Source organism: Phyllostomus discolor, chromosome 2 (assembly GCF_004126475.2).
Source record: "Phyllostomus discolor isolate MPI-MPIP mPhyDis1 chromosome 2, mPhyDis1.pri.v3, whole genome shotgun sequence".
Classification (NCBI taxonomy): Eukaryota; Metazoa; Chordata; class Mammalia; order Chiroptera; family Phyllostomidae; genus Phyllostomus; species Phyllostomus discolor.
In genome coordinates, this window is record NC_040904.2 from 46,266,557 (window position 1) to 46,294,036 (window position 27,480).

At 37.6% G+C, this 27,480-nt stretch overlaps 1 protein-coding gene across 3 annotated transcripts in view; it reads right to left on the reverse strand.

Annotated features, from left to right (window-relative positions):
- The window catches only part of TBCCD1 (TBCC domain containing 1), a 30,882-nt gene that overhangs the window by 1,991 nt on the left and 1,411 nt on the right, over window positions 1–27,480 (reverse strand). Inside the window, exons 1-7 of one of the 3 annotated variants that reach the window (XM_028504532.2) lie at window positions 26,322–26,416; window positions 23,673–24,051; window positions 20,684–20,839; window positions 8,956–9,322; window positions 6,950–7,136; window positions 6,299–6,796; window positions 777–927 (exon numbers count right to left, since the gene is read on the reverse strand). In XM_028504532.2, the coding sequence (XP_028360333.1) occupies window positions 798–927; window positions 6,299–6,796; window positions 6,950–7,136; window positions 8,956–9,322; window positions 20,684–20,839; window positions 23,673–24,008 (1,674 nt within the window). In that variant the 5' untranslated portion in view covers window positions 24,009–24,051; window positions 26,322–26,416 and the 3' untranslated portion in view covers window positions 777–797. Of the gene's footprint in view, window positions 1–776; window positions 928–6,298; window positions 6,797–6,949; window positions 7,137–8,955; window positions 9,323–20,683; window positions 20,840–23,672; window positions 24,052–25,700; window positions 26,206–26,321; window positions 26,417–27,480 lie in introns of those variants that run through there. The other 2 variants (XM_036017813.1, XM_036017814.1) reach the window with 2 other exon arrangements.

Here is a 27,480-nt window from a genome sequence, read left to right on the forward strand (position 1 = left end):
TATGTGTATTTTAATTTTGACTTTGTCAAACTATCCTCCAAAAAGTTTGAAAATTTACACTTTCCCCAGTAGTGAGTGAAAGTCTTGCCAGTGTTGTGACATACATACCATCAGTTTTTGATCCTTGCTAACCTGGTACATAACAAATAATTTCCTACATTTCTTTAATTTCAAGTGAAAGTGAGAGTCTTTGTGTTTGTTATTTTTCTGTCTATGTCCTTTGTTTTTCTATGGTTGGTCTTTAAAAATATTTTAAAATAGCAAAAGTAAATTTCTATAAAAATACTACATATTTAGATTAAATAATTTCCATTTTAAATTTGTCTCTACTCATGTTCTCCACTGAATCTATGATCTCCTAGAGTTCACTATTCGAATCTTTGTTTGGATTAATTCTGGTAACTTATTATTGCTCATGTGTAATTAACAAAAACCAGTTAATTCAATAATTGGTTTGTGTGTGGGGTGATGGGAAAGAAGAAAGATGTGTTATAAAGGAAGAATAAAACTTAAAGCTAATTATGAGGAAAGTAGTCTCTTTGGACAGTACAAATTGAGCCATTATACCTGCCCATAGTTCGATAGGGTCCACGTAAATATTTTGATTCGTCTTCTCACTATAAACTGTGGCAAACACGGGTATGTACAGGTCTGTATATGCTGGTGGGAGTGGTGGAAAAAATTTGGCAACATAAGATTCTACGCAGTTTTTTTGTATGTTTCCAATATTTCCCCAAAGTAATTTCTTTTAAGTGGTCTACATTATAAATGCCTACCAGTGCTCTTACGTAGGAGTCTCATCCTGCTGCTTGTTTGGAACCTGCTGCAGGGGGCACAAGGCTGTCCAGCTGTTGCAGATGTCCTGTATTAATCAACCACTCATAGAACTTATTCTCCACAAGGATCTGGAACTGCTTCCTTTGATCCCTAAAATTGCAGTGTAGAACAACAAGAATGTAAAAATACAAACTTGTGTTAATTTCACTCTAAGTGATTATAAAACACTTTAATGGAATAAATGTTAAATTGTTTCTAATTACCGATTTGTTTTCTCCAAATAACTGCTGTGTTCAGTTATGTACATTGGACCACCACCCCTAAAAATAAATTTGGTCAGATACAATGCCTTCTTTGTAAAGCCTTATCTTTAATTATATAGTTTGCTCTACTGCAGTTACTTATTCAACAGATATTTGCTGAAGACCAAGTGATGCTGGGTGGAATTCTGACTTATGGGGATAAATGTGCAAAGAAAGGAGAAGAGACAAGGCTCCTGTCCAGGCAGGTCTGCTCTGTACGACTCCAGAGGGCACCATCCACACTATCAACCTATGCAGTCTATGTTCCATGTGGACTGTGTATTCTAGTAGGGGAGATAGGTAATAAAATAAATATATGATATGAACTTAAGTAGTTTTAAGTGCCTTCCAGAACAATACACCAGAGTAAGTGAATGGAGAATATTGGGAATGCTATTTTAGGAAGAAAATGAACAGAGAAAGCCTGAGATAAAACTTAAGCAGAGGTCTGAATGGACTGATGGACTAAGCAAACTAAATATCTGGAGAAGGGCATTCCAGGCAGAGGAAATAACAAGTGCAAAGGCTCTGAAATGAGAGCATATTTAACATGTTCAAGACAAGAAAGAGAAGACTAGCTCTTGATAGCCAGGAGCTAGCTTAGTACTACCAGCCAGCACTTACTGTAGCTAGGATCTGGCCTGGCTGTGTCTGTTGAACATAAACAATTCCACAGAAGAAGGCCAACATTCTACAAGGCCACTCTGGGATGATAACAGATCAAGGCAAGAACAAGACCACTCCATAATCCTATCTTAGTCCAGACAAAAATAATTTTGTGGTCCATAGCACAAAAGTAACCAAATATCACCCTTCTCTGCCTATTGAATAACTGGTGTTTCTTTATGATTCTAGTTTTAGCTCCACATTATTCCTTTGCATTTAATATAAAAATTACTAAAATACCAGATTATTGAATTACTCTTGCTTCCAGATAGCATCCAACCCAAACAAAAGCTTGCTTCCTAGAACCCTCCCCTAAATCACCTAACACAAGCCAAAACCCAATTATAAGTTCTTTTTAACACCCTTTTCCTGAAATGAAACACAATTCTCTCCCTACTTGCAATGAGTAATAAAACCCAGCTTTGTTCTGTATTCACTGTCCTGGTGGTATTTGGCTAGAGGGCAATGACTAAGTAATAGCAAGAAGACTGTAGAACTGGCAGAAGGGGAGTAAGTGAGAAAAGAATAGCAGAAAATGAGGCAGGAGGAATGTTAGGTACATTAAACATTTTAGATTTTATTCCAAGATGATGGGAAGCCATCAGAGGGGTCAGAGCAGAGAAATGATACAATCTAATCACTTTTAAAAGACTGTGTTGGCAGTTTGTTTTCAAATTGATCAAAAATTATTTTGTCTTCCCATATTCCCCAAAGTAAACTGAGTGCTTTTCCTTGTTTTTAGTGTTTCCTGGATCTTAATGCCTTAATACACAATGATTCGGAGCCAACATTTATTAAAGTCACCACATTCTGAACACTGCTCATGTGTATAAGTTTTTCACATGTGTAAGAAAAATCTAGACATCTAAATACTAGAATTAAAACAAAAGAAGTGCTTTAAAGGATGTTTTGTTCAATGATCACTGTTATATAACATTGATATTATATTCTATTATATTAATAACAACAGTTCCCAGAAAATAACAAAGACACCAAGAACCTAGATTCTGGAACTAGGCGGACTAACAGTTGTTAGTCCCAGCTGCTGTATGACTTTGGGTAAATTATTTAATCTCTCTGTTTCTCAGTTTCCTTTTCTTAATAGGGTATTTGTTATAAAGCATAAATGAGTTAATACATAGAAGGTGCTTAAAATAGTTCTTGTTGCACAGTAAGTGCTCAATACGTATTACCTGTTATTATGGTCATCACCATCATTCTACGATATGCTAAACTGAGAATGACTAGTCTGTAGCATTAATGTCTTGGTGGCTCAATTCACAAGATACAAACCAAGTGGAGTGTTTGCAAAAAATAGCAGCATCATCACAATAAATTCCCAGGCAAAGCATGAGTTGTAACTGTTGTGATCTTTATATATTTTGGTTGAAGCAACTATTTTTAAAGAGTCTAAATGCAATTGTGTAACTATGAATATATATAGGGTGGGACTAAAGTAAGTTTACAGTTGTAAGTACATGAAACCAAACTTTATCTTTGTATTATTTAATTATTGTATTACTTCCTACACAAACAACTGTAAACCCACCCTGTGTTTCTTTCCTTAATCCATATTATCACATTGTTTGCGGGTAGTTTTTATCGCGCGCTCTACTACCAGTCAACGTAAAATGTATAAATACGTTTCCCGCATACAATGTGTTATGAGAACAAAGCCACAAGAATGCACCCAGAAAATACTGTGGCTGGGATCAAGTCTTTTTCAATGACTATTTCTCTTACTCTTACTATTCTAACAGGTCAGGTATCAGATGTCCTGGGTAAATAATCTTACCCAGAAGATGTGTCTCACAAACACATCACTAAACAGAGTGTCTCACATGCATATTACTAAACACAATATAGTACATACCACTACACAATGTCTCACACATACACATTACTTATTATACCTTCACAGCAATCACAACAGGTGGAGAATATGCTTACACTTTATATAATACAATTAAAAGCTAGAGAAGTTAAACGACAGACTCAACATCACATTGTAAAGTAGCATGGTCAGTACTAATTCCTAAGTCTGAGTACTTCCCAGTACAATATAGACACAGCTATCCAAAGAACACTGATCTTGCCCTGAGTGGTGTGGTTCAGTTGGTTGGGCATCATCTGCAAAATGAAGGGTTCAATTCATGGTCAAGGCACAAGCCTTGGTTGCAGGTTCGGTCCCTGGTCAGGGTGCATAAGAGAGGCAACTGATCAATGCTTCTCTTTCACACTGATATGTCTTTCCCTGTCTTTCTCCCTCCCTTTCTCTCTCTTTAAAAATAACTAAATAAAATCTTATTAAAATAAGCATTCTTACTCATATATCAAACAGCAGTCTGGATCATCAGAAATAGAAACATTTTAGAGTGGTTGCCATTTTCTAAAATAATGACAACCAGAAAAAAAAAATACTAGAAATGAAACCTACTATTAAAGACGTTTTTCTGTCTTAAGGAAAAAGAGTCATAATAATCAAGGTATTAGCAGGATATACGGCATTTATTGTAAAGATCCCCCAAAAGAACTTTATACTTTTTTCTCGAACTTGTTACAGCTCACAAGTGGTCAATGTTTTAATGCTGTAGAAGCAACCCTTCATCTTTTGGTGCTGTTTCCTATGTTCCTTCCCTAATATTGCTAACAGATAAAATCTGACTAAGTACCAAGATACTTGTATGAACAATAATTATTTATTCTTAGTACCACAATTTTCATGATATACATGGTATTCTTTCCAGAAAAAAGTTGATTAATGAGTCCTGGCTAATGGGATTCAGTGGACTGAGTGCCGGACTGTGAACCAAAAGGTCGCTGGTGTGATTCCCAATCAGGGCACGTGCCTGGGTTGTGGGCCAGGTTCCCCAGGTAGGGGTGTGCAAGAGGCAACCAATTGATATATCTCTCACACATGGATGTTTCTCTCCCTTTCTCCATCCCTTACCCTCTCTTTGAAAAGCTAATAAATAATATCTAAAAAAAAGTTGATTAATCAAAAGTTTCTAAACTGGGCTCCAATTTTTGGAGTCGCCTTTGATTTTCTTGTGTTTTTCACAAAATTTTACACTGAATCCTGCCTCCTGTTAAAGTATTTCTGGTTTCTGCCCCCTTTCCCTCCAAACTAGTCCAGTTTCCTTGTCTAGGCCCAGGGGTGTCCAACCTTTTGACATCTCTGGGCCATACTGGAAGAAGAGTCGTTTTTGAGCCACTCATTAAATGTCACAAACACTAATGAAAACTGACGAGCAACAAAAAGGTTTTAAGTAAATTTATAATTTTTGTTGGGCTACATTCATAGCCATTCTGGGCCGCATGTGGCCCATGGGCCACAGGCTGGACACTCTAGGCCACTGCAGTATCATCCTGACTTGCCTCTTTCAAATCTCTCTAACCAGAGGACCTTCAGATATGCCAATCACATTTTGTTACACATTTTAAAATCTGCCACAGAATCTAATAAAGTAGCTTGCATACTGTATGCATTCCATAAATGTTCCTGAATAAATGAAAAAGCTTTCTGTACTTCAGTCCACTACTCAAAGCCTTTTAATGGCACCCACTGCTTAATTCCACTTAAGTCTAACTCTCACTGCCTTGCATTCAGGAGTCTATATAACCTGCTCATCCAAGCTTAAATACCACTATTTCCATATACCCAGAATCCCATGTCAGCAATAGATTTCCAGGATACCTAAGGCCTGCTTCTGCTTCCAGATCTACTCCTCAGTGATACTAAAAGTATTCTGCTCAGTCCTCACTTCCTATCCAAATTTGGCTCATTCCTAAGATCCAACACAAATTCTACTTCTTCTGTTAATCTTCCCTACTCACTACATGGATGTTTTCTAAATCACTGTAAACCACGTAGCATGTCCCTGGCTTCTGGAAGTCAAAGGCCAATGCTCTTAAAATAAAATTTTGTGACTGACATAATAAACCACAACTATCTACTATCACAGCATGTTAATAAAAGAGTTTAGTACTCAAAAATAGGAAGAAAATAATCTCAGAAAAAACAGTATTTTAAATTGACTAAATTCAGCTTTATTTGACAATACCGTATGAATTAGGAAAACATGGATTAGGGAAAACTGACAAAAACTGGCACTAGTCCATGGACTAGCATGAGGAATCTGTCTGTGGTGTGGTGAAGCCAGGAAGTCAGTATTTTTAACAAGCCCCTTGGATGACTCTGATGCATGACCAAGTTTGAGAACCACCAGCATAGTGTAGAAGTGTAAATTAAAAACTAAAACCAATCCATTTAAGCATAGGATCATGTGGCATATCCTATATATGATCTTTCATTCATATTAATGTATATCTGCCAACTAAACTTAAGCTTCTTTGAAAAAAGTCTAATATTTGAGTTATTGGACTTTTATCTCCCCAAGCAAAGTGCCTGAAATACTGACCTGACACATAAGCCTTTACTGAGGATATACTGTATATTTTTATTACTTTAGCACAGCTGTAAATACGTGCAGATTAATTTGCTTTCCATGGAGTTTTACTAAGACAAATTATTACTTCTATAAAATACTTACTTTGTCAAACGAGCTTCCTTCACAGTTTTCTGCCAGATCTGTATCTTTTGTTCTCTTTGGCCCAGTGCTTTCTGATATGCAGATGGAAGACCCCCAGGTATCTCAGTTGTGTCCCCTTCCATTTCAAAGGGAATAATAAATACATAGAATTCACAAGGTGGTAAGAGTCGGAAGACACTTGTGTCTCTGTTCTCTCTGCACAGAATCATTGGATTATCCCAATAGTTAGGCACTGTAGCAAGGCCAGTTCTGGCCATATGGTCCTCCAGCATTGGGTAATGGGTATGAAAAGGGGCAAAAGTTACTGTGTGGTTCCCAGAGAGAATAAGCGGGCGTGTAGGTGTCAGCACATGGAAGATGCAGCCTATAGTAGAAGAGATGGACAAACGATGACAAACAGCAATGACTTTAACATTGTCACAGCTGTGGAGGTGAAGAGCAGTCTGTACTGGGCCGAGAATAAACGTGCTATTTCTGCACTTCTCAATTGTCACAGATCTGAAAATCGAAAAACTGAGGTAAATTCCTGAGAATGATGGTAAGATAAAAATATCTGATTATAAAATCATTATCTGATGGTTTAAAAAAAAGATCAATCCTAGTCCAAAAAAAATGTCAACAATGTCAGAACACTACGAAGACTGTGCTTACCGTAAGGGAGAGAGCAGATATATAAAAGATTCGTTGCAGCGATGAATCTTTACATGTGCCCCCACCAGAGTATCTGAGCTCTTGGCCAACGTCTGCTTGTAAACCTGGCTCATCACCACCATGCGGTGCATCTTAGGGGCCACATGAGTATTACAAGCAATCTTAGCTCTTTTGGTCGTCCCTTCAACTAGTTAAGAAAAACATAAATAAGTGGGATAGTTTCAAATGAGAGAAAAATGATAACCATACGATGTTACACATATCTATACACACACATACATGTCTAAAATTAGACACATGAGGGATTTAAAAAATATTAGATCTGGGTATGGGTAAAGGGGTGTTTGCTATACTATTCTCTGTACTTTTCAGTATGTTTGTAATACTTGGTAATTTCTTGTTATAAAAAAAATTTAAACCTGTAATCCCCTCAAGATTGCCAAGACAGATCTAAAATATTTTTCATTTCTCCCTTCAAATTAAGTAATGTGTCTAAGGTTGTATAGCTGGTAAGTTGGAGAACTGGGCCAATTCAAATACCTTGTTCTCCAAGATGTCTTATCATTCCCACCTCTAAAAGATCTCTTTCAACGGCATAATACTAATTCTGAATCCATCCTAAGTTACTTATCACATCATTCTATGAATTCTTCTTTGGTTTCGGTGTTTATTCCCAAGATCATTACTGAGAGCCTACCTTCCTCTCAAACACAGTGCCTTGCACATACGACAAAAAATCTGCGCAGGTTGCACTCCTAACCCAGCCCTGCCATTATGTGACTGACTTCTCAGACTGTACTTCCCTGCAAGCCACCAGGACACCCTTGTGAAGAATACTGGCCAAATGTAAAAAAATCACTAAAGTATGCTACTATTCTTTTTAAAGAATAATTCTTCTTATTACCTTATAACAGATAAGCAATACATGGTTATAGAAATATTTAAATACTGGTGGTAAAAGAAGGTAAAATTACTTTTTATTGTAGTATCTGCCACTGCTAACATTTTAGTATAATCCTAAGAGGTTAAATATCCTTTTTTCCCTACTAGGGCCTACCCTAACATTTAAAAATTTACTTGAATCTATATTCTTTTATCAACACCAAGAATTACGTAGTGTCTACTATGTATTTATGGGAGCCTTACAAAATGTGAGAACCTTTAATCTCATACCAGAGCAACAGCTTAGTTGGATATAGAATTCTTAGATCACTATGATTTTGCTCAAGATTCTGTAGGTGTTTTACCAACCATTTTCTGTTTTTTAACATTATAAAAACTTGATAACAAAATTGATTTTTTCTTACCTTTTCACAGAGCCTATTCTTTTATCTTTGAAATTCAGAGATTATGAAAGTATATTGTAGGTGTTTTGTTTTTTTTCCATCAACTTTGGCATTTGCCTCAGTATAGGCACCTACTTCTCTTCAAATTTATACCTGGGCCCCAAGAAGTCATATAGTACCTGAACCTATCGTTTCAGCCACCACTGGACTAGTGAGAACAGATAACTGATGCAACCAGGGCGAGACACTCTCTGTGATAAATTTAAATCCCCAATTTAGAAATATCTAGTCTGCTTATGTCTGTGGTGCTAAAAAGAGCCTTATCTCTATACCAACTCTCTGAGGTTACCTGTGGAATGGCCAAATTCTGCTGTTGTGCATAGGAAATAGGAAAGCCTCAAGCAAATGAGCCAATGAGAATAAGAGGAAGAATCAAAAAGAAAAAAGAACAAAAAGAGAATTAACTAAAGTTGAGAGTTTCTGTTAACGGAAATCAAAACGACTTAGACTAATAAATCAATTCTCGGAGACTGATGCTGCCTTGAGAGAAAAAGGCATACACGCGCACGCACTTGCGCGCGCACACATGCTCCCCTTTTCTCTTTTACAGTAGCAATATTTTTAGGTCTTTTATAGAAGATGTATGACCATTAATATGCCAGAAAACACCAGGTTCCCTAATTGGTCATTCAATTTAATATAGATTAAAATATTAAATACCTTGGTGAGCCCAAGCCAATTTCTTTCCAGACTTGAGGCAAGCAGAGGTACCAAATGGATTCCCAGTCAAACAGGCTCTCAACCAGGATTGCAGCTTGCAGAAAGAAAAGGTCTTAGAGGTCTTTGAGAAGCCACTTTCTGTATGTAGTGGTTGCCATAGTGCAAGTTCATGGAGTGGATATATCTTCCTGGCTCTCCTCACTGTACCTTCAATAAGGAAGCTGAGTGCCACAACAGCTTCTCTAGAGACTAGACTACTGTTAGTCGAATGAGAGGATGTAGTGAGTTGTTCTGGATCTAAAAGCAGTTCAAGGAGATCTGACAGATGGTCATAGACAAACGCTTGGTGACTGTAATCATTCCAGTTCTAAAAAAAAATCAAAAGGATGCACTCTTAACAGAATAAAGGGATTCTGTAAGACATGAAATTTTAATATTTTAATTATCTTGTATTTATGCTTTGCCTCATACTCAACGAACTATTTAAGGAGCCATAAAAACCTTATAAGATTTTTTGTGTGTATGTGATAGGTATAAACAGAGTCTCTCTTGATCTTAGCCAATTCAAAATACTAATAACTAACCCTTAGTGTGTGCTAAACACTAAGTATTACACAAAGTTTAATGTATTTAATCCTAACAACAATCTTAAGATAGCACATTTTACAGATGAGGAAAAAGACAAACAGAAAGGTTTAAAAACTCACTCAAGGTCACACAGCTAGTAAATACTTGGAAAGTTTCAGATCAGACATAAAAATAACCACATTGAGCAGTCATTCAATGAAGCATTGGGTTTCTTTATTTACCTGCTCAAATTACAGAAAAAATTTCCAGTTCCACTGGATGAAACAAAGGAATCAATCTTACAGTAACTAAATTTAGGAGAGGTTATAATTTTGGGAAAAAGCTTCGAGTTGGCAGATGTCCCAATGGCTTGGCTTATTCATTTCACAGTTACTTTTTGTGATATGAACTGTGTTAAGTGATAAATTATGACACTAAGACATACATACTTCCTGTTCTCAAGGAACTCAGAGTATATGTAGTGAAAAGACAACATAAACAAATAACTGTAACACAATGAGGTAACACCTATACCAAAGACCTCCAAAGACATTCTATGAGCAAGAGAGAAACAACAAACTCCAGTTGGGGAAAAAACTGTAGTGAGTGCTGTTTCAACAGATCTTCGATTAATGCTGTTAGATAAACAGACAAGGAAAAAAGGCGTTTGAGGCATAGGGAACAGCATATGCCAAAGACCACAGAAGTAAAATTACTTGCTGTGTTCAGAGAACTGGAAGTTCTACTGAAGGTGAAGAAAGCATGCTAGGAAGTGACAGATTAAAAAAACAAAGAAACCCCAGCTAAAGTAGTAGTCAGGGACTATCTACTGTTAGTAGACTAATCATGAAAGGCTTTGTATGAGACACTAGAACATCTGGACTGTGTGCCAGGGACTAAAATCTATTTTCTCAATAGCTATCCCTTTCTCTTTCTTTAAAAAAAAAATGTTATTGTCTCTTTTTCCATTACCATTTAACCCTCTTATACCCACCTCTCCCCTGCAATCACCACCCTGTTGTCATGAGTTCTTTTTCCTTTTTGCTCAATCCCTCCACACTCCCTACAGCTGTCATTCTGCTCTTTGTCTATTAGTCTGTCTCTATTTTGTTAGTCCAGTTTGTTCATCAGATTCCACATATGAGTGAAATCATATGGCATTTGTCTTTCTCTGACTGGCTTATTTCACTTAGGACAATGTTCTCCAGATCTATCCACGCTGTAACAAAATGTAAAATTTTCCTTTCTCCCTCCCTCTTTCCATTCTTCCTTCCTTTTTTACAGTTGAGTAGTATTCCATACTTGAGTAGTATTTCATTCTGTAAATGTCCCATAGTTCTTTTATCTGCTCATCTACTAATGGACACTTGCTTCCATATCTTAGTGATTGTAAATAACACTGCAATGAATATAGGGATGCTTATGTTCTTTCAAAGTAATATTTTGGGTTCCTTCAGATATACTCCCAGAAGTGGGATGGCTGAGTCAAATGGCATATCCATTTATAAATTTTTGAGTTATCTCTGTACTGCTTTCCACAGTAGTTGTACCCAGTCTGCATTCCCACCAAGAGTGCAAAAAGGTTCTCTTTCCTCCACATCCTCACTAGCGCTTGTTGTTTGTTGATTTACTGATGATAGCCTTTCTGACAGGTGGGCAGGTGATATCTCACTGTGGTTTTAATTTTTCATTTCTCTGATGATTAGTGACATTCAGCATCTTTTCATATGTCCATTGGTCAACTGTATGTTCTCTTTGGAGACATGTCTATTCAGGTTGTTTGCCCATTTTTTAGTTGGGTTTTTTTTTGTGTGTGTGTTTTTTAAGTTATTTATGAATTTTGGATATTAACCCCTTATTTGATATATTGACAAATAAATTCTCCATTCTGTGGGTTTTTCCTTTTGTTGATGGTCTCCTTCGCTGTGCAAACAGTTTTCACTTTGATGTAGTCCCATTTGTTTATTTTTCCTTTTGTTTCTTTTGCCTGGGGAGGTACATCTGATAAAATAATTGCTATGAGCAATGTTCAAGATTTTGGGGTCTTTTTTAAAGGATTTTTATGGTTTCAGGGTCAATATTTAAGTATTTAATCCATTTTGAACTTATTCTTGTGTGTGTTGTAAGAAGGTGGTCTAGTTTCATTTTTCTGCCCATACCTGTCCAATTTTCCCAACACCATTTATTGAATAATCTTTAGCCCATTGTACATGCTTGCTTCCTCTGTCATAGAAAGGTGTGTGTTTATCTGTGGGCTCTGTATTCTGTTCCATTGACCTCTGTTTTTATGCCAGTATCATGCTATTCTGATTATTATGGCCTTATAATACAGTTTGTTATTAGGTAGCACGATTCCTCCAACTTTGTTCTTTCTCAAGATTGCTGTTGCTATGCAGAGCCTTTTGTGGTTCCATAGAAACTTTTGAAATACTTGTTCTACTTCTGTGAAATACAACACTGGAATCTTGATAGGAATTGTGTTGAATCTATACATTACTTTGGGTAGCATGGACATTTTAATGATGTTAATTCCTCCTATCCATGAACATGATATGTGCTTCTAGTTACTTATACCTTCTTCAGTTTCTTTCCTCAGTGGCTTATAATTTTCTGAGTACAGTCTTTTACGTCCTTGGTTAGATATTCTTAGATACTTTATTCTTTTGAAGCAATTATGAATGGGATTGTTTTCTTAATTTCCCTTCCTGTTAGTTCATTATTGACATATAAAAATGCAACTGATTTCTGGATATTAATTTTGCATCCTGGCACTTCACTGACTTCATTAATCAGTTCTAGTGGATTATTTGGGGTTATCTATGTACAATATCATGTTTTCTGCAAGTACAGTTTTACTTTTTCCTTTCCAATTTGGATGACTTTTATTTCTTCTTCTTGTCTGATTGCTGTGGCTAGGACTTCCAGTATTATGTTGAATAAGAGAGGTGAAAGCAGACATCCCTGTCTTGTTTCCAATCTTAAGGTGAAGGCTTGTGGTTCCTGCCCATACAGCATGATTCTGGCAATGGGTCTGTCATATATGGCCTTTATAATGTTTAGGTATGTTCCCTGTATTCCCACTTTACTGAGATTATTTTACCATGAATGAGTGCTAGATTTTATCAAATGCTTTTCTGTACTCTGATATTGATATGATCATGTGGTTTTGATTCCTTGTTTCATTTATGTGGTTAATCACACTTATTGATTTGTGAATGTTGTACCAACCTTGCATTCCTGGAATAAATCCCACTTGATTATGGTGTATGATAGTTTTGATGTATTGCTTTATTCAGTTTGCTAATATTTTGTTGAGGATTTAACACCTATGTTCATTAGGGATATTGGCCTATAATTGTTTTTGCTCGTTGGGAGTATTTTAATTACTGCTTCAATTTCACTCAGTGTAATTTGTCTATTCAGATTCTCCGATTCTTCCTGATTTAAGAAGATTGTATGTTTCTAGGAATTATCCATTTATCCATTTCATACAGGTTTGTATATAGTTATTCATAATATTTTCTTACAATCCTTTGCATTTCTTTGGTGTCAGTAGTTATTTCTACTCTTTCATTTCTGATTTTATTTGGGTAATGTTTCTTTTTTGCTTGATGATCCTGTTAAAAGGTGTGTCATTTTTTTTTTTTATCTTCTCAAAGAACCAGCTCTTGGATTCACTGATCTTTAGTAATTTTTAAACAATATTTCCTTTATTTCCACTCTGATCTTTATCATTTCCTTCCTTCTACTCACTTTAGGCTTTGTTGTTCTTTTCCAAGTTCCTTTAAGTGTAGATTGTTTATTTGAGCTTTTTTTGTTTGTTTTTTTGAGACAGGCCTGTAATGCTATGTATTTCCCTCTTAGGATTGCTTTCCCTGTGTCCCACAGACTTTGGATTGTTGTGTTCTCATTTTCATTTGTTTCAAAGTATTTTTTGACTTCTTCCTTGGGCTCATTGACCCATTCATGGTTTAATAACATGCTATTTAGTTTCCATATCTTTGTGTGTTTTCAGTGTTCTTGTGATTGATTTCTAGCTTCATAGCATTGTGGTCAGAGAAGATGCTTGATATGATCTGTCTTCTTAAATTTATTGAGATTTGTTTTGTGTCCTAACATGTGGTCTATCCTAGAAAATGTTCCATGTGCACTTGAAAAGTATGTATATTCTGCTGTTTGGGGATAGAATGGTCTGAGAATATCAATTAAATCCATTTGCTATAGTGTGTTGTTTAAGGCTGCTGTCTTCTTGTTGATTTTCTGTCTGGAAGATATAGCCATTGAAGCAAATGGGGTGTTATTATCCAGACTATGACTATATTTCTGTCAATCTCTCATTTTATGTCCATGAAGATTTGCTTTACATATATAGGTGCTCCTATGTTGGGTGCATAAATGTTTACTATAGGGTTTTATCCTCTTGTTGGGTTGTTTCCTTTGTCATTATGTAGTGACCTTCTGTGTCTCTTCCTATAGCCTTGTTTTTAAAATTTATCTTGTCAATATAAGCACTGCATCACCAGTTTTTTTCCCCTTCCCATTTGCATGAAATATCATTTTCCATCCTTTCACTTTTAGTCTGTGTGAATCTTTCAATCTGTGGTGGGTCTCTTGGAGACAGCATATATATGGGTCTTGTATTCATATCCATTTCAGCTACCCTGTGTCTTTTGGTTTAGCATTTAAGCCATTTACATTCAAGGTCATGATCAATAGCTATATATTTACTGCCATCTTATTTTTAAACTATTTTCTTATTTTTCTTTTTCTTCTTAAAGAAAACCCTTTAATATTTTTTGCTGTACTAGTTTGGTATTAACAAACTCCTTTAGCTTTTTCTTATCTGGGAAACTCATTATTTTTTGCCAATTTTAAGTGATAGCCTTGCTAGGTAAAGTAGCCTTGGTGGTAGGTTTGCTTTCCATCATCATAAATATTTCTTGCCAATCTCTTCTGGCCTGAAATGTTTCTCTTGAGAAATCAGATGATAGTCTTACAGGAGCTCCCTGGTAGGTAACTATCTGCTTTTCTCTTGTGGTTTTTAGGATTCTCTCCTTGTCTTTAAGTTTTGCCATTTAAAGTATGATGTGACTCGCATAGGCCCCTTTGGGTACATTGTGTTTGGGACTCTCCGAGCTTCTTGGACTTGTATCTTTTTCTTTCACTAGACTATGGAAATTTTCAGTCATTATTTCTTCAAATAGGTTCTTGATCCCTTGCTCACTCACTTTTCCTTCTGGTATTCCTATGATTCACATGTTATTAAGTTCCATGTTGTCCCAAAGGTTTCTGAAGCTCTCATTCTTTTTAATTCCTTTTTATTTTTGTTGCTCTGCTTGGGTGTTTTCTTCTACCTTGTCTTCCAAAACACTGATTCAATCCTCTGCTTCATCTAACCTATTTTTTATTCCTTCCAGTATATTACTTATTTCAAATTTGCATTCTTTATTTCTGACCAGTCCTTTTTCATTGTTTCTAGATCTTTTTCCATGCTGTTGAGTATCCTCATAGTTATTATTCTAAACTCTGTATCTGATAAATTGCTTGCCTTCCTTTCATTTACTTCTTCTGGGGGATTCTCTTGTTCTTTCATTTGGGACCTGTTTCTTTGTCTTCCCATTTTGTCTCCCTCTTTGTGTTTATTTCTATGTATTAGGTATATCTCCAAAGACTGGGGTAGGCCTATGTTAGATGCTGTATGTGACTGGCTCTGGGCAGCCTGTTTGACGCTATCAGTGACCCACACGTTGTGGCTCCCTCTGCTGGGCCTGGGTGTGTGCAGAAAAAATCAGGCTGTGCACCAAGGCTGGCTTTAACCAGTACTGGGCCTGCAGAGGTCAGCTAAATTCTCAGCTCCCAGAAATCTGCCTTAGTTGTTAAACTTAATCATGGAGATGACTGCCAACTGTACTCCTCAGTAGCCCAGCTTAAATTCTACAGGGTGGGGCAGAGCAATTCCTGTGGGCAGGGCTACTGCTTCCCCTCAGGCTGATGCCACTTGGAGGGGGGTGCTCTGCCTGAGAAACACGGCCTCTTTAGTATGGGGAATGACTTAGCACAGGGATCCTATTAGCTTTTCCTTCTTATCTCTCCCCACAGCCACAGCCCCAGACTCTCCTCATGGCATATCTAGTCCACTCTGTCCTCCCTCTGGTGGAGTCCAGGGTAAGTGGCTGCAAAGTTTTGTGCGTTGATCCTTTAAGACAGTGGTCCCCTACCTTTTTGGCACCAGGGATTGGTTTCGTGGAAGACAATTTTTCCATGGACTGGCAGGGCCGGGTGGCAGTAGGGATTTGGGGACGATTCAAGTGTATTACATTCAAGCTCACCTCCTGCTGAGTGGCTGAGTTCCTAATAGGCCCAGTTTGGTACTAGTCCACGACCGCAGGTTTGGAGCCCCTGCTTTAAGAGGCTCTGTGCATCTCCAGCTGTCTCCCTGGTGGACAGAAACCCTGTTGCTTTTCAGAGCTGGATGTTATCTAAATTCCTTTCCCGGCTCTGGTGCTGTACACCGGGGAGCCCAGCTTGGGGTTTTGACACCATACTTCTCAGGGGCAACCCCCTGGCCACTGAAAAAGCCCCCCACACTTTAGCTGCTGCCCTTAGGAGTGGAGGCAGCCCTCTTGAGCCTCCTACCAGTCACATTGTGATGAAGTGGTTTCTTCTGTCTGTCCTCGGTTATAAGGTTTTTCTCTAGCTACTGTTCACTTGGCTACTCAGGGTGATTTCTCTATAATTTAGTTGTAATTCCAGCTTGGTTCTGGAAGGAGTTTTGTGCAGCTTCCACTTATGCCTCCACCATCTTGGATCTCCTTTTTTTGTTTTCTTTTTTCTAATAAACTCTAATTTGGATGCCAAAAAACAGGGCAGAGCTGTCCACAGCCTCATCTGTTCTTTCTCCCTCTAGCGGAGTTGCCCTCCCCCATAGTAGGCCCTGCAGTAGTTCCAGAGTACTATATGAAAACAACGATGACAATTCACTGATGAAGTTTCTACAGAAAAAGGATATAATCCATCTGTGTTTTAGAAAGTCCATTGTAGTGGGTGGACTACAGACTAACAGCAGGGTGACAAGATAGGACTTAATTACAGAAATCAAGCAAAAAAAATTGCATTAGGGCCTATATAAGAGGAATAAAAGGGACAGATTTTTAGAGTTATTTGGAGGCAGAATCAGTAAGATGGTAACTAACGAGGTATGGTTGATGAGAAAGAGAACATGGATGGCTGGTGGTGACTTTCACTGGCACAGGAAATACAAGTTAATTCAAGAAAAGGGTGATTTTACTGTAGAGACACACAATCATCTCCTAAACTACAGTACAGGTAGGTTTCATCAAAAGTGTAACTGGAAAGCTATCTAGAACCTGGGTCTCAGGGACCCAGTGTTTCTTTGCATGTTTGCTTGATTCACTTTTTTTTTCCAGATTACCTCAGACTTTCTAATCCCTCATAGCTCCAGGATGCTCATGAACTTGGTGCCATTTGAGCTGTCACCTCAAGTACCCATCACCAATTGGTTTCTTCAGTCCCTGGAGATACTAATTAGGAAAGGCCATAATTTCAAATCAGGCTAATTTAAATACATACCAATGAACTGGCTACTCTAGTCAAGTGTCCATCCCTGGTCTAAGCAGTTGTTGGTAGAGGTCAAATTTGAATCACCATTTACTGGTGCTTACTATGCAACAAGTCTCATGCTAACATATTTCTGAATTCTCACAGCCATTCAGAAATAGGCCTTATCATCCCCATTTGGAGAAGAGAAGCCAAGGCCTGGAGAAGTTAACTGACTTGCCTAAAATCATGTGATGTTAAGTGGTAGAGCCAGATTTGAATGTAGGTCTACCTTAGTTCAAAACACCATCTCTAATACTTCTGGCCATGACAGAGGCATGGGTAAACATGGCTCACCTCCTCACAACCACAGCAAAAATTACAATGAAATTACAAAAGAAACTATCACCCAGAATCGTAAGAAATTCAAGCTGTATGGGAATCTGACAACTAAGGAATTAGAGAAGTCACATTCGTTCAGATCGGTAGGAGGGGCGGAGAAGCACAGACATGGAACAAGTGGTCCCATACCCAAGTGTGGTGGATAAAAATTGACAGGGACACCCCAGGAACGAGTAATCCCAGTCCCACACCAGACCACTTAGCCCAGGGTTCCAGTGCCAAGAAGATAAGTCCCCATAACTTCTGGCTATCAAACCAGTGGGGGTTGGAGCAGCAGAAGAAACTGTGGGGTTCTCAGATGTCTCCTCTTAAAAGGCCTGCAACAGTCTCAGAATTTACACAGACTCACTACCTTTGGGCTCCAGCACTGGGGCAGCAGCTGGAAGGACACCAGAAGCATACAGGGAAAAATGAAGTGTCTGACATCAGGATAAGTGCCAGGGACAGCTTCCTCCAGGACAAAACTCCAGAGGCCAGGCAGTGGCCACTGTCCTTTTTCTGAGCTCCGCCCCCCCACAGAGCCAGAGTAGTGGCAACATATCTGAGTCTTCATCAACCTGGTTTACATGGGTTGCCCCACCCAGGCACTTACCTAAGGCTCTGGCCTATCCACCTTACAGGTTGTTTTTCTACAACTGGCCACACTACTAAGACAGAGAGTCAAAGCAGCTCTACCTAATATGTAGAAACAAACACAGGGAAGCTGCCAAAATGAGGAGACAAAGAAATATGGCCCAAATGAAAGAAAAGAACAAACTCCAGAAAAAAAACTAAACAAAATGGACATAAGCAATCTATCCAATGCAGAATTCAAAACACTGGTTATTAGGATGCTCGAGAACTCAGTGGGTACTTCAACAGTAGAAAAAGAACCAGGCAATAATGAAGCTTACCCTAAGTTAAATAAAGAAAAATTTACAGGGAATCAACAGTAGAATGGATGAAGCTAAGAATCCAATCAATGATGTAACATAAGGAAAACAAAAACATTCAATCAGAATGACAAGAAGGAAAAAAATACAAAAAAATGAGGATAGGGTAAGGAGACTGTGGTATAACTTTGAACATACCAACATTCATATTCATAGGGGTGCTGGAAGGAGACAAGAAAGAGCAAGAAATTGAAAACTTATTTGAAAAAATAATGAAAGAAGACTTCTTAATATGGTGAAGGAAAGAGACATACAAGTCCAAGAAGCAAAGAGAGTCCCAAGCAAATGGGACCCAAAGAGGACTACATCAAGACACACCAAAATTAAAAAGCCGAAGGCTAAAGATACAGAAAGAATTTTAAAAGCAGCAAGAGAAAAGCAGATAATTAGCTACAAAGGAGTTCCTGTAAGACTGTCAGCTGATTTCTCAAAAGAAACTTTGCAGGCTACAAGGGACTGGCAAGAAGTATTCAAAGTGATGAAAAGCAGGGACCTACATCTAAGATTGCTCTACCCAGCAAAGCTATCATTTTGAATTGAAGGACATATAAAGAGCTTCCCAGACAAAGTAAAACTAAAGGAGTTCATCATCACCAAGCCATTATTATATGAAATGTTAAAAGGACTTATTTAAGAAAAAAAAGATCAAAACTATGAACATTAAAATGGCAATAAATTCACAACTATCAACAACTGAATCTAAGAAACTAAGCAAACAAGCTGAATAGATACAAAATCATAGATATGGAGATTGTTTGGAGGATTATCAGATAGGAGCGGGAAGAGGAAGAATGGGGGAAAAGGTGCAAAGATTAAGAAGTACAAATCGGTAGGTATAGAATAGCCACGGAGGTATAAAATACAGCATAAGAAATGGAATACCTGAAGAACTTACATGCATGACCCATGGACTTGGAGTGGGGAATGGTGTGGGGATTGCCTGAAGGAGTGGAGGAGGGGCAAAGAGGGAAAAATCGGGACAACTGTAATAGCATAGTCAATAAAAAAAATATATATAGGGTCTGGCATAAATAATGCCCCTCTTTTATTACAAAATTATAAATATATAATTCTGTAACATAACAATATTACACTCAGGCACACAATATGACATTTTAGGTGGAATGTTCAAATTAAAACTATAAATTATTACCATGTTATTACCGTACCAACCACACTCAAGCAGGCCTTACTTTTAAAAAAAAGTAAGGTCTTACTTTTGCCAGACCCTGTATATTAAAAAACACAAATACACACAAAAACACTGTCCCTAAATGATGTTCATTCAACAGGAACTATGTGTGGAAACAGCAGGAAATGGTTGGCATCTCTAATACATCTGGACTTGTACATTCTGAATTTAGGGTAGAATAGGGAATTTATGTCAAGATGGAAATCTAAATGGAGAAAAACTCAGGAATCACTGAAATTATGAAGTCAAGGGAAGAGAAATAATTATAATGAATAAATATACCAAATGAGAAGACAAAATTGCCACAGGCACAATCCTAAGAGAATAGAAGCTTGTAAGCGCCAGGGGGAAACAGGCTCATAAAGAATGAGAACAAATAAGAAGCAGAGCCAGGAGGGAATAGTATCATGGAATACAATGGTGAAAAGATTTCTCTGAAAAAGGATATTAAAGAGTCTGCACATGGCAAAATTACTGAGATCTACATTTTATACTTACAATTAAAAAAACACTTTTACATAAACAGATAAAAACATTTTGGGTTTCTTTATAAAAAACAGAAAAAATAAGATTTTCTAAAGCTCACAATGTGAGGCAGTTAAATTTAACTTCTAGGATATATCACATCATAAATCATTACTTAAACATGCTCACCTTAAGTATACTTACCTAAACATATTACCTAAACATATGAGAAGATATTTTACAGAATTTTTTCAGTACATTTCAACAGACTCTGCAAACACTGCATCTTCTTATTTATCCTTAATCAAATAAGTAGACTCAAATTCATTAACATTTGCAAAGATGGGAATGCTAGTAAAAGTATAGTGAATGGTTTGCCTGAAAATCACATTAGGAATTTTTAGGTCAGTAAAGGAACTGAAATCACTTGTCTCTATTAAGATTGCATATTGATTTTGTTTTATAATTTGGGGAAAAAGTAAAAAAACAAAGCAAAACAAGCCAGCAAATCAGTGGCTTATATAATTAAATCCAACATAATTTTTAATGAAGGCAAACCATTCCCCTCATTAATTGTCTCCTTCAGAGAAAGACATCAAAATTTAAACAGTACCTTATTATGACAACTGGATTTTTCAGTCAGGTCAGGAGACTGAGACCTGTTTCTCGGAGTAGGCCATTCCTCTCCAATCAAAGATGTCCTTAGGGAGACCTTATTTAACTGCTGTATATACAGGAAGAGCAGAAACTGCAGGGTATCCACTGAAAGCTGTCCAAGAAGAAAATAAATGATGAACACAGGTCCTAAAATCACATCATTCACTAGTCTACAACTAAACAGATATAGTAAAAAAAAAATTCACACCAGTTTGCTGATCCTAGGAAAGACAAATGTAGAAACACTGGTAGCATTTGATATGTCTCAGAAACCCAGATGCAGCAGTTTCTAAAACTAATTAAAATGGTGACAGAAGGAAACTTGACTTGGGGTAGTGAACACATAGTACAATATACAGATGATGTATTATAGAATTGTACTCCTGAAACCTATATAATTTTATTAAGCAATGTCACCCTAATAAATTCAATTAAAATAAATAAACTAATTAAACTGGAGTCACCTTCTCAGAAAGCTATGTAGCATCTATAGTCACAGATATTCTTTCCCAAAACTGATGAAGAAAGAAGTACATACTTCTTAAAAAGTATATTATTTCAGAAGTTTAAAGTTACAGTTTTTTAAAAATATTCTTAGCGATGAGTAAATAAATAAACACATGGAAGGGAATTTAGTTAAGACACAGAGGTCAGTTAACCTAAGGCTCACACACAGACCTATTAAAATATCAGTGCAACACCTGAAATTGTATGTAAATTTTCATCGTGTGTGCATTTTGTAGGGAGCAGACGTCAAGTTTTCATTGAATTCTTAAAGGGATGTTTGTTAGACTTAAAAATGATTGGTCTGATGGACTTTATAAGTCATTTGTTATTTGAAGGGTATGGTTTGAAGCTCAGGTTTTAAAGCTCATGATTATCCTCATATACGCATTCCCATACACATATAGGAAAGGTAAAAAAAGTAAAGTAATAAACCTGGGACTATACACTTATGTTTACCCTAAATCCCAACCTGGCTAAAAATTGCTATTGCTAACAAACTTAAAAATACAGATTCACAGGATCACCTAGACCAAGTCAATCAACTGTCAATGTGGAGCCCCATAAATCCATGTAGTTTCAAAAATTTTACTTTCTTAATTAAATTTTTTGAGATAACTAGATTCACATGCAGTTGTTAAGAACTAAAAGAGAAATCCTATGTACACTTTACCCAGTTTCCCATCTTGCAAAACTGGAATACACTATTACAACCAGGATATTAACATTGACCGTCAAGATACAGAACATTTCCATCAACACAGAATCTTTCATGTTGCCCTTTTATAAACAAACCCACTTCAAGAATATTACATAAACAGAATCATACAGTACGTAAACTTTGGGGGTTGGCTTTTTTAACGTAGCATAATTCCCTAATTTTACTCATATTTCCATTGAATAACTGTATGTTACACTGTCGTTATTCCTCCGTATACCTGCTTCCCCATGAGACCACAAACTCCTTGTCTTTTTCATTTTTATATTCCTAACAAGAATAGAATCTAGCACATAGTAAGCATTCCTCTACTGTGGCTAATGCATAGTAGGCACTCAATAAATGTTTAATTAATGAATAACTGTAATGCCCTTCCCTTCTTGGTTGCTTGCCAAACTTTTTTCAACTCCTGAAACCTTGTTTAGATATTACCCCATGTAGCAGAGACTGGCTAGATGCTAATATCTTTTCTTTTCTTCCTGGGCACACAATCAGATGGCATTTCCCAGCCTCCCTTCAAGTTAGCTATGGTATCAATTAAATGTGGGTCGATTTTCACATACGATTTTCAAGCTTCCCAAAAACTCTCCCAAAAGAAATGGAAGGACAGGAAGACAAGAAATGGAAGAGAAGGACAATGAGGCTGTGGTGGGCAAGGCTGTGACAAATTATATTATACTTCCAACTGTTTATTTCCCTATCCTTCAAGAGGCTGCCATGAACCATGGGATTTTCCTTACCTCCTGTGAGGTGGTACCTTCCCCCTCATTGATTTTAGGCATGGATATACGATAAAACTTGAGCCAATAGAATGAAAGTAGTCATAGTTTGTTATATATCTGAGCAAAAGTTTTAAGAGACATCATGAGTTTCCTTCTGCTCAGTTGCTCTTCCCTTCTGTCCCAAGAATAGATGACCTACACAGAAACTGTTTCTTCAGCCTGGGTCCCCCAAATAAGAACATATAGCCAAGCCACAGCCTGGAAGAGAGCCACAGCTAAGGTGCAGCCTATAAATAAAATAAACAAGAAATAAATCTTTGTTACTGCAAGCCACTGGAATGGCATTTTTTGTTTGTTTTTAATTGCACTGTTGCATAAATGAGAGAAATAAATTGTTTTGTATAAGCCACTGAAATGCTGGATTGCTTGTTACTGTAACTAGCCTATACTGATAAATATACTTTCTCTGTTAGGTCCCTTCCAATCATTAGAATCAATCATTTTCTTCTCTATGTCTGTATGTTATGTGTAATTTTACTATAGGACATTTCACACTATGAAATAGCACTTTTTTGCACACCAGCTTCCCCTAATAGTCTATGTGCTCCATAAAGCCATGAAAGCAGAGCTGCTGTTCTAATCTTTGAATCCCAGCACACAGCAGATGCACACTTAAAAATAGTCAGGTGGTTCATACCAGCAGTTCATAAGCACTCACTGACCTCAAAACACTTTTAAAGTCAATGAAAGTATTTCCTTCTTTCAATTACAGGGTTTCTGTAACATTATTGCTTTGGAAGCAAGTGAATAAGGATTACTAAGGACTAATTCATTAAATAATGCCAAAATGGAATTGCTAAAATTCAAATGGTGCTTTGAGATTACAATGGCCATTAACCTAAAACCACACACTGTACAGCTAGTATGTATATAAAAAATTAAAAATAAAAAGTTTGTTTCCCAAAGTAATTATACACATACATATACATACAAATCCATACCTGATTTCTCTGCTTTTCAACTTCATCCTCAGATGTGCAACTGGACAGAATCTCAGACCACTCCAGACGCTCCTCAGGTGTCTTCACTGCAAGACTATCAAAGATTTCAAAGTAAAGCCACGCCAGATCCTTAGCCAACTGCAGCTTCCCACATGCAATGTGCCTCCAGGTTGACCAGTACAGGCGTGGGTAAGCTCCCTCTGTGGCCCGGATTCGCACATAGGTGGATATCTTCCTGAGGTAGTGAAGACTGAACTTGGATGGCGGTGGGACCTGTAAAGCACCCACTATAAAGGGTTCTGCTTTTACCCAGAGGAGAACTCCGGACTGATCCATATTGTCTTTAAGGACATCTGCGTAAAAAGGCTTCTTTGCATACCTAGGAAACAAAGTTTCTTCACAAACTGATTTGAAACAAAACTCATTTATACATTTTCTTGTAAAGTGACTCCTCCTGTAACTAGTTGTTTTTAAATGTACTATATCACTTTAAAAAGCAAATCTAGCTCATCAACCAAGAGCAGAATAGATTTTTTGGTTGGTTCTCATTACAATCTAATTAAACAAGACAAATTTTGTGATAAAACTAAATTATCTTATTGAATTGTTTGAAGTGGTTGTTTTAGGAAAAGTGTGTAAGTTCATAAGGTATGAATTGGGGAAAAGAAGAAATGGGAAAAAGAGTCATCCTATCACAAGAAATCTTACTCTGCCATGAAGGGGAATGCTAGTCAAAATTAAGGGAATAAAACTTCAGAGTCAAATCGCTTACACGTAAGGATGATTGGTTAAAGATTTGGACATGTTAGCCGACCATATAAACTCAATATGAAGCACTGACACAAGATGGCAGAAGAGTGCCCATGTAAATTTAGGCTAGAAAAATAGATCAGGGAAAAAGTTAAAGTTATTCTCGGTAACAGGTATAATCTATTATGTTCAGGTGCAATATTTTTAGATTGTCTGTTGTTTCTTTGTTATAACAACAATATACAATTTTTATGAAATATTTATAAAATATATAAACATAGAAAAGGAGAAAATCATCCACAGTCCAACCACCAAACAGAAACTAATTAATATTTTATTGTATTCACTTTTCTGTTTTTCTACACATAGATTGAATGTTAGTTTTTGAATTTTCATAGTTGTGGTAACACCATATATACAATTCTATATTACTTTAAAAGCTTCATAGCACTCTAAATAAATGTACCCCGGCTTATTCAACTGTTTTCCTGTTTTTAGACATTTAGTAGGTTTATGATTTTTCAGAGAAAAACAAGATAGGCAAAATACTGATCACTGTTAAAGATGGGTCATGAGCAGTGGAGGTCATTTACCTATTCTGATTTTATGTTAAAAATTTCCATTATAGAAAGTTTAAATATTTTCACTATCACAAATAATGCTATAATACCACCTTTGTGAATATTTTCTGCATTAGGACTATTTGCCAGGAGAAAATTTTCAGATGTGCATTTGTGAAATAACTGACAATTCTGAAGCTCCTGACATATAGTTCCATTGCTTCCCAAACTGATTGTATGCAATTGTACCTTCACTTGACCCAAGGTACTCTCTTCACCGAGACCTCGCATTAAGTAACATCACTTAATAAGACTTTCCCTGGATGACTGATGAAAAATGCTTTGTTATTATTATATTCTGCATTTGATTCTGAGAAAATTGTACTTCTTGGGGAATTATCTGTTCAAAAAATAACTGACATCAGTGGTTGTATTAATGCCATGTGCCAGGTAGCATGCTAAATATTTTTCATACTTCACCTCTTTTCATCCCCACAACCACTTGGAGATTAGTATGATTATCCCATTTTCAGATGAAAAAATGGAGGCTCAGAAAAGTTAAGGGACTTATCTAAAGTCACAGATTTGAATTGACACAGCCCAGGACTGCAATTCAAGTCTGTCTGACTCAAGAACTGTGTTGCTTACAAATGTTCTTTAAGAACTCAGTTTTCGGAAAATCTCTGAAAAAATGGGAGTGAATCCAGGCAAGCCTTGCCAGAATGAATGGGCTTCAGACATGAGCCCATATATGGCCATGTTCTAAGTGGATGAACATGGGAACAGGAACCCAAAGGAAGGGTGTGAGAGGGTCGATGGCAGCTGTTTTCGAATATGGGAATGGTTTAGCATGGTTCTGAATAAAACCACACGATGAAGTTACCTGAAGATCTTAGTTCCCCTCCAAATGGACACAGCCTGCTCTGTGAGATTCTGACCGCCTGTGTCTAAAGGGTGCCATCAAAAGCCAGAAGTCCTGGAGATGAGCCCTCTATACTAACTCCGAGGCTCGAGAGGGCTAAATTCGTAAACTTAAACTGGGGCTCTTTCCTTCTTCAAAGATTCCCCCGGGGTGAGCTGGGAGTAGGGTTTTTCAGGTGGTGAGATGAGAGGGAGGTCCAAGGCGGTCCTCCAGAAGGTTCGTCACCTTCTCGGGTGCTGTCAGGGGTTAAAGGCTGCGTGGGCGGCCTGAGCGCTCGACTGAACTTCCGAGAAGCCTCGGCCGACAGGGTTCCTAGACTACCGAGATCTGCCCAGCACAAAGACAGCCTTCCCAGTCGGAGCCTGAGGTGTGACAAGCCCACCCTTCCCTCCCCGGCGCGGGTCTGTGAGCAGTTACCGGCAAAGGCAGGCTTAGCTCCATCGCACTTTTCCGCGTGCAGTCACAGCGCCCGGCTCGCCTAGCCCGCCTCTCGCCTCTCACCCCCACCCGCCACCGCGCACACCGCGCAAGCGCGAGGCTTCATACCACAGACACCTGGAGGACCAAATTGCTAGAGCGGCCGACCGTTTCTCTAGAAGCCTGAGAAAAATTTGGCGGAAGCGAATAAGCTCCCTGGATGCTGGGACCTGGAACCATATGGGAGGGGGCTGCCTTCTGGTATCGAACCTTTAAACTCAGGGGAGTAGAAGTTTTCGGTTGCTCCACCGAACTGTGGGCAGACAATAACTGCTGGAAAGGTCAGCACGCTTTGATTAGTAATATCAATAACGACAGTTTATATTTTAGAGTGCTTACTCTGGGTTGGACACCTTTATATGTATTATCTCAGTCTTCACAAGAACCTTTTAGGTTAAGTACATTTGTTTTATTGATGAGAAAACTAGGGCGTAGAGGAGTGACAGTAATACACCCCTAAGGGTACATAACAAGACTCCAGCCAAGATACAAATCCAGGCCCTCATGAAGCTCCCTTGGATTCTGTCCAGCAGCAAACACTCCCTCCTTTAAACCTCCATTTCATGATTTTTAGCCATTTCCTGCTTTCTTAGTTCGTTTATGGTCTCTTTAGGTATGAGAGATGCAAAAGGTAAAGAGACCATAAAATACAATTAGTTTCTCTTTTACAGAGCTTGGCTCCTCTAGTAGGCATCTTTCAGAAAGCACAGCCTTATCTTTCTTTGAACTCTGCATGAGTCAAGGAGTAAAGTGCAGGGGCAATCTACTCAAACAGATCTAGGTTATGATCCAGGCTCCACCACTAAGTAGCTCAGTGACCTTGAGCACATTCTTTCTATGCCTTTGGTCTGCAACAGCAATTATTTGTTGAGCTCCTCTGTGTGCATGGCATAGTGCTAGGCACTAGGATTACAGAATTAAAACAGATAAAAGATCCTTGCTTTGTTGGGGTGCATATTTTAATAAGGGATAATGGATAATACATATTAAGGAAATAAAATAGGACATCAGACAGTGATTATTGGGGGAGGGAGTCAGTATTAAAATTGAGCTTAGGCCTGAAGAATAAGAAGTCAGAGTAAAAAGATCACAGTCAAAG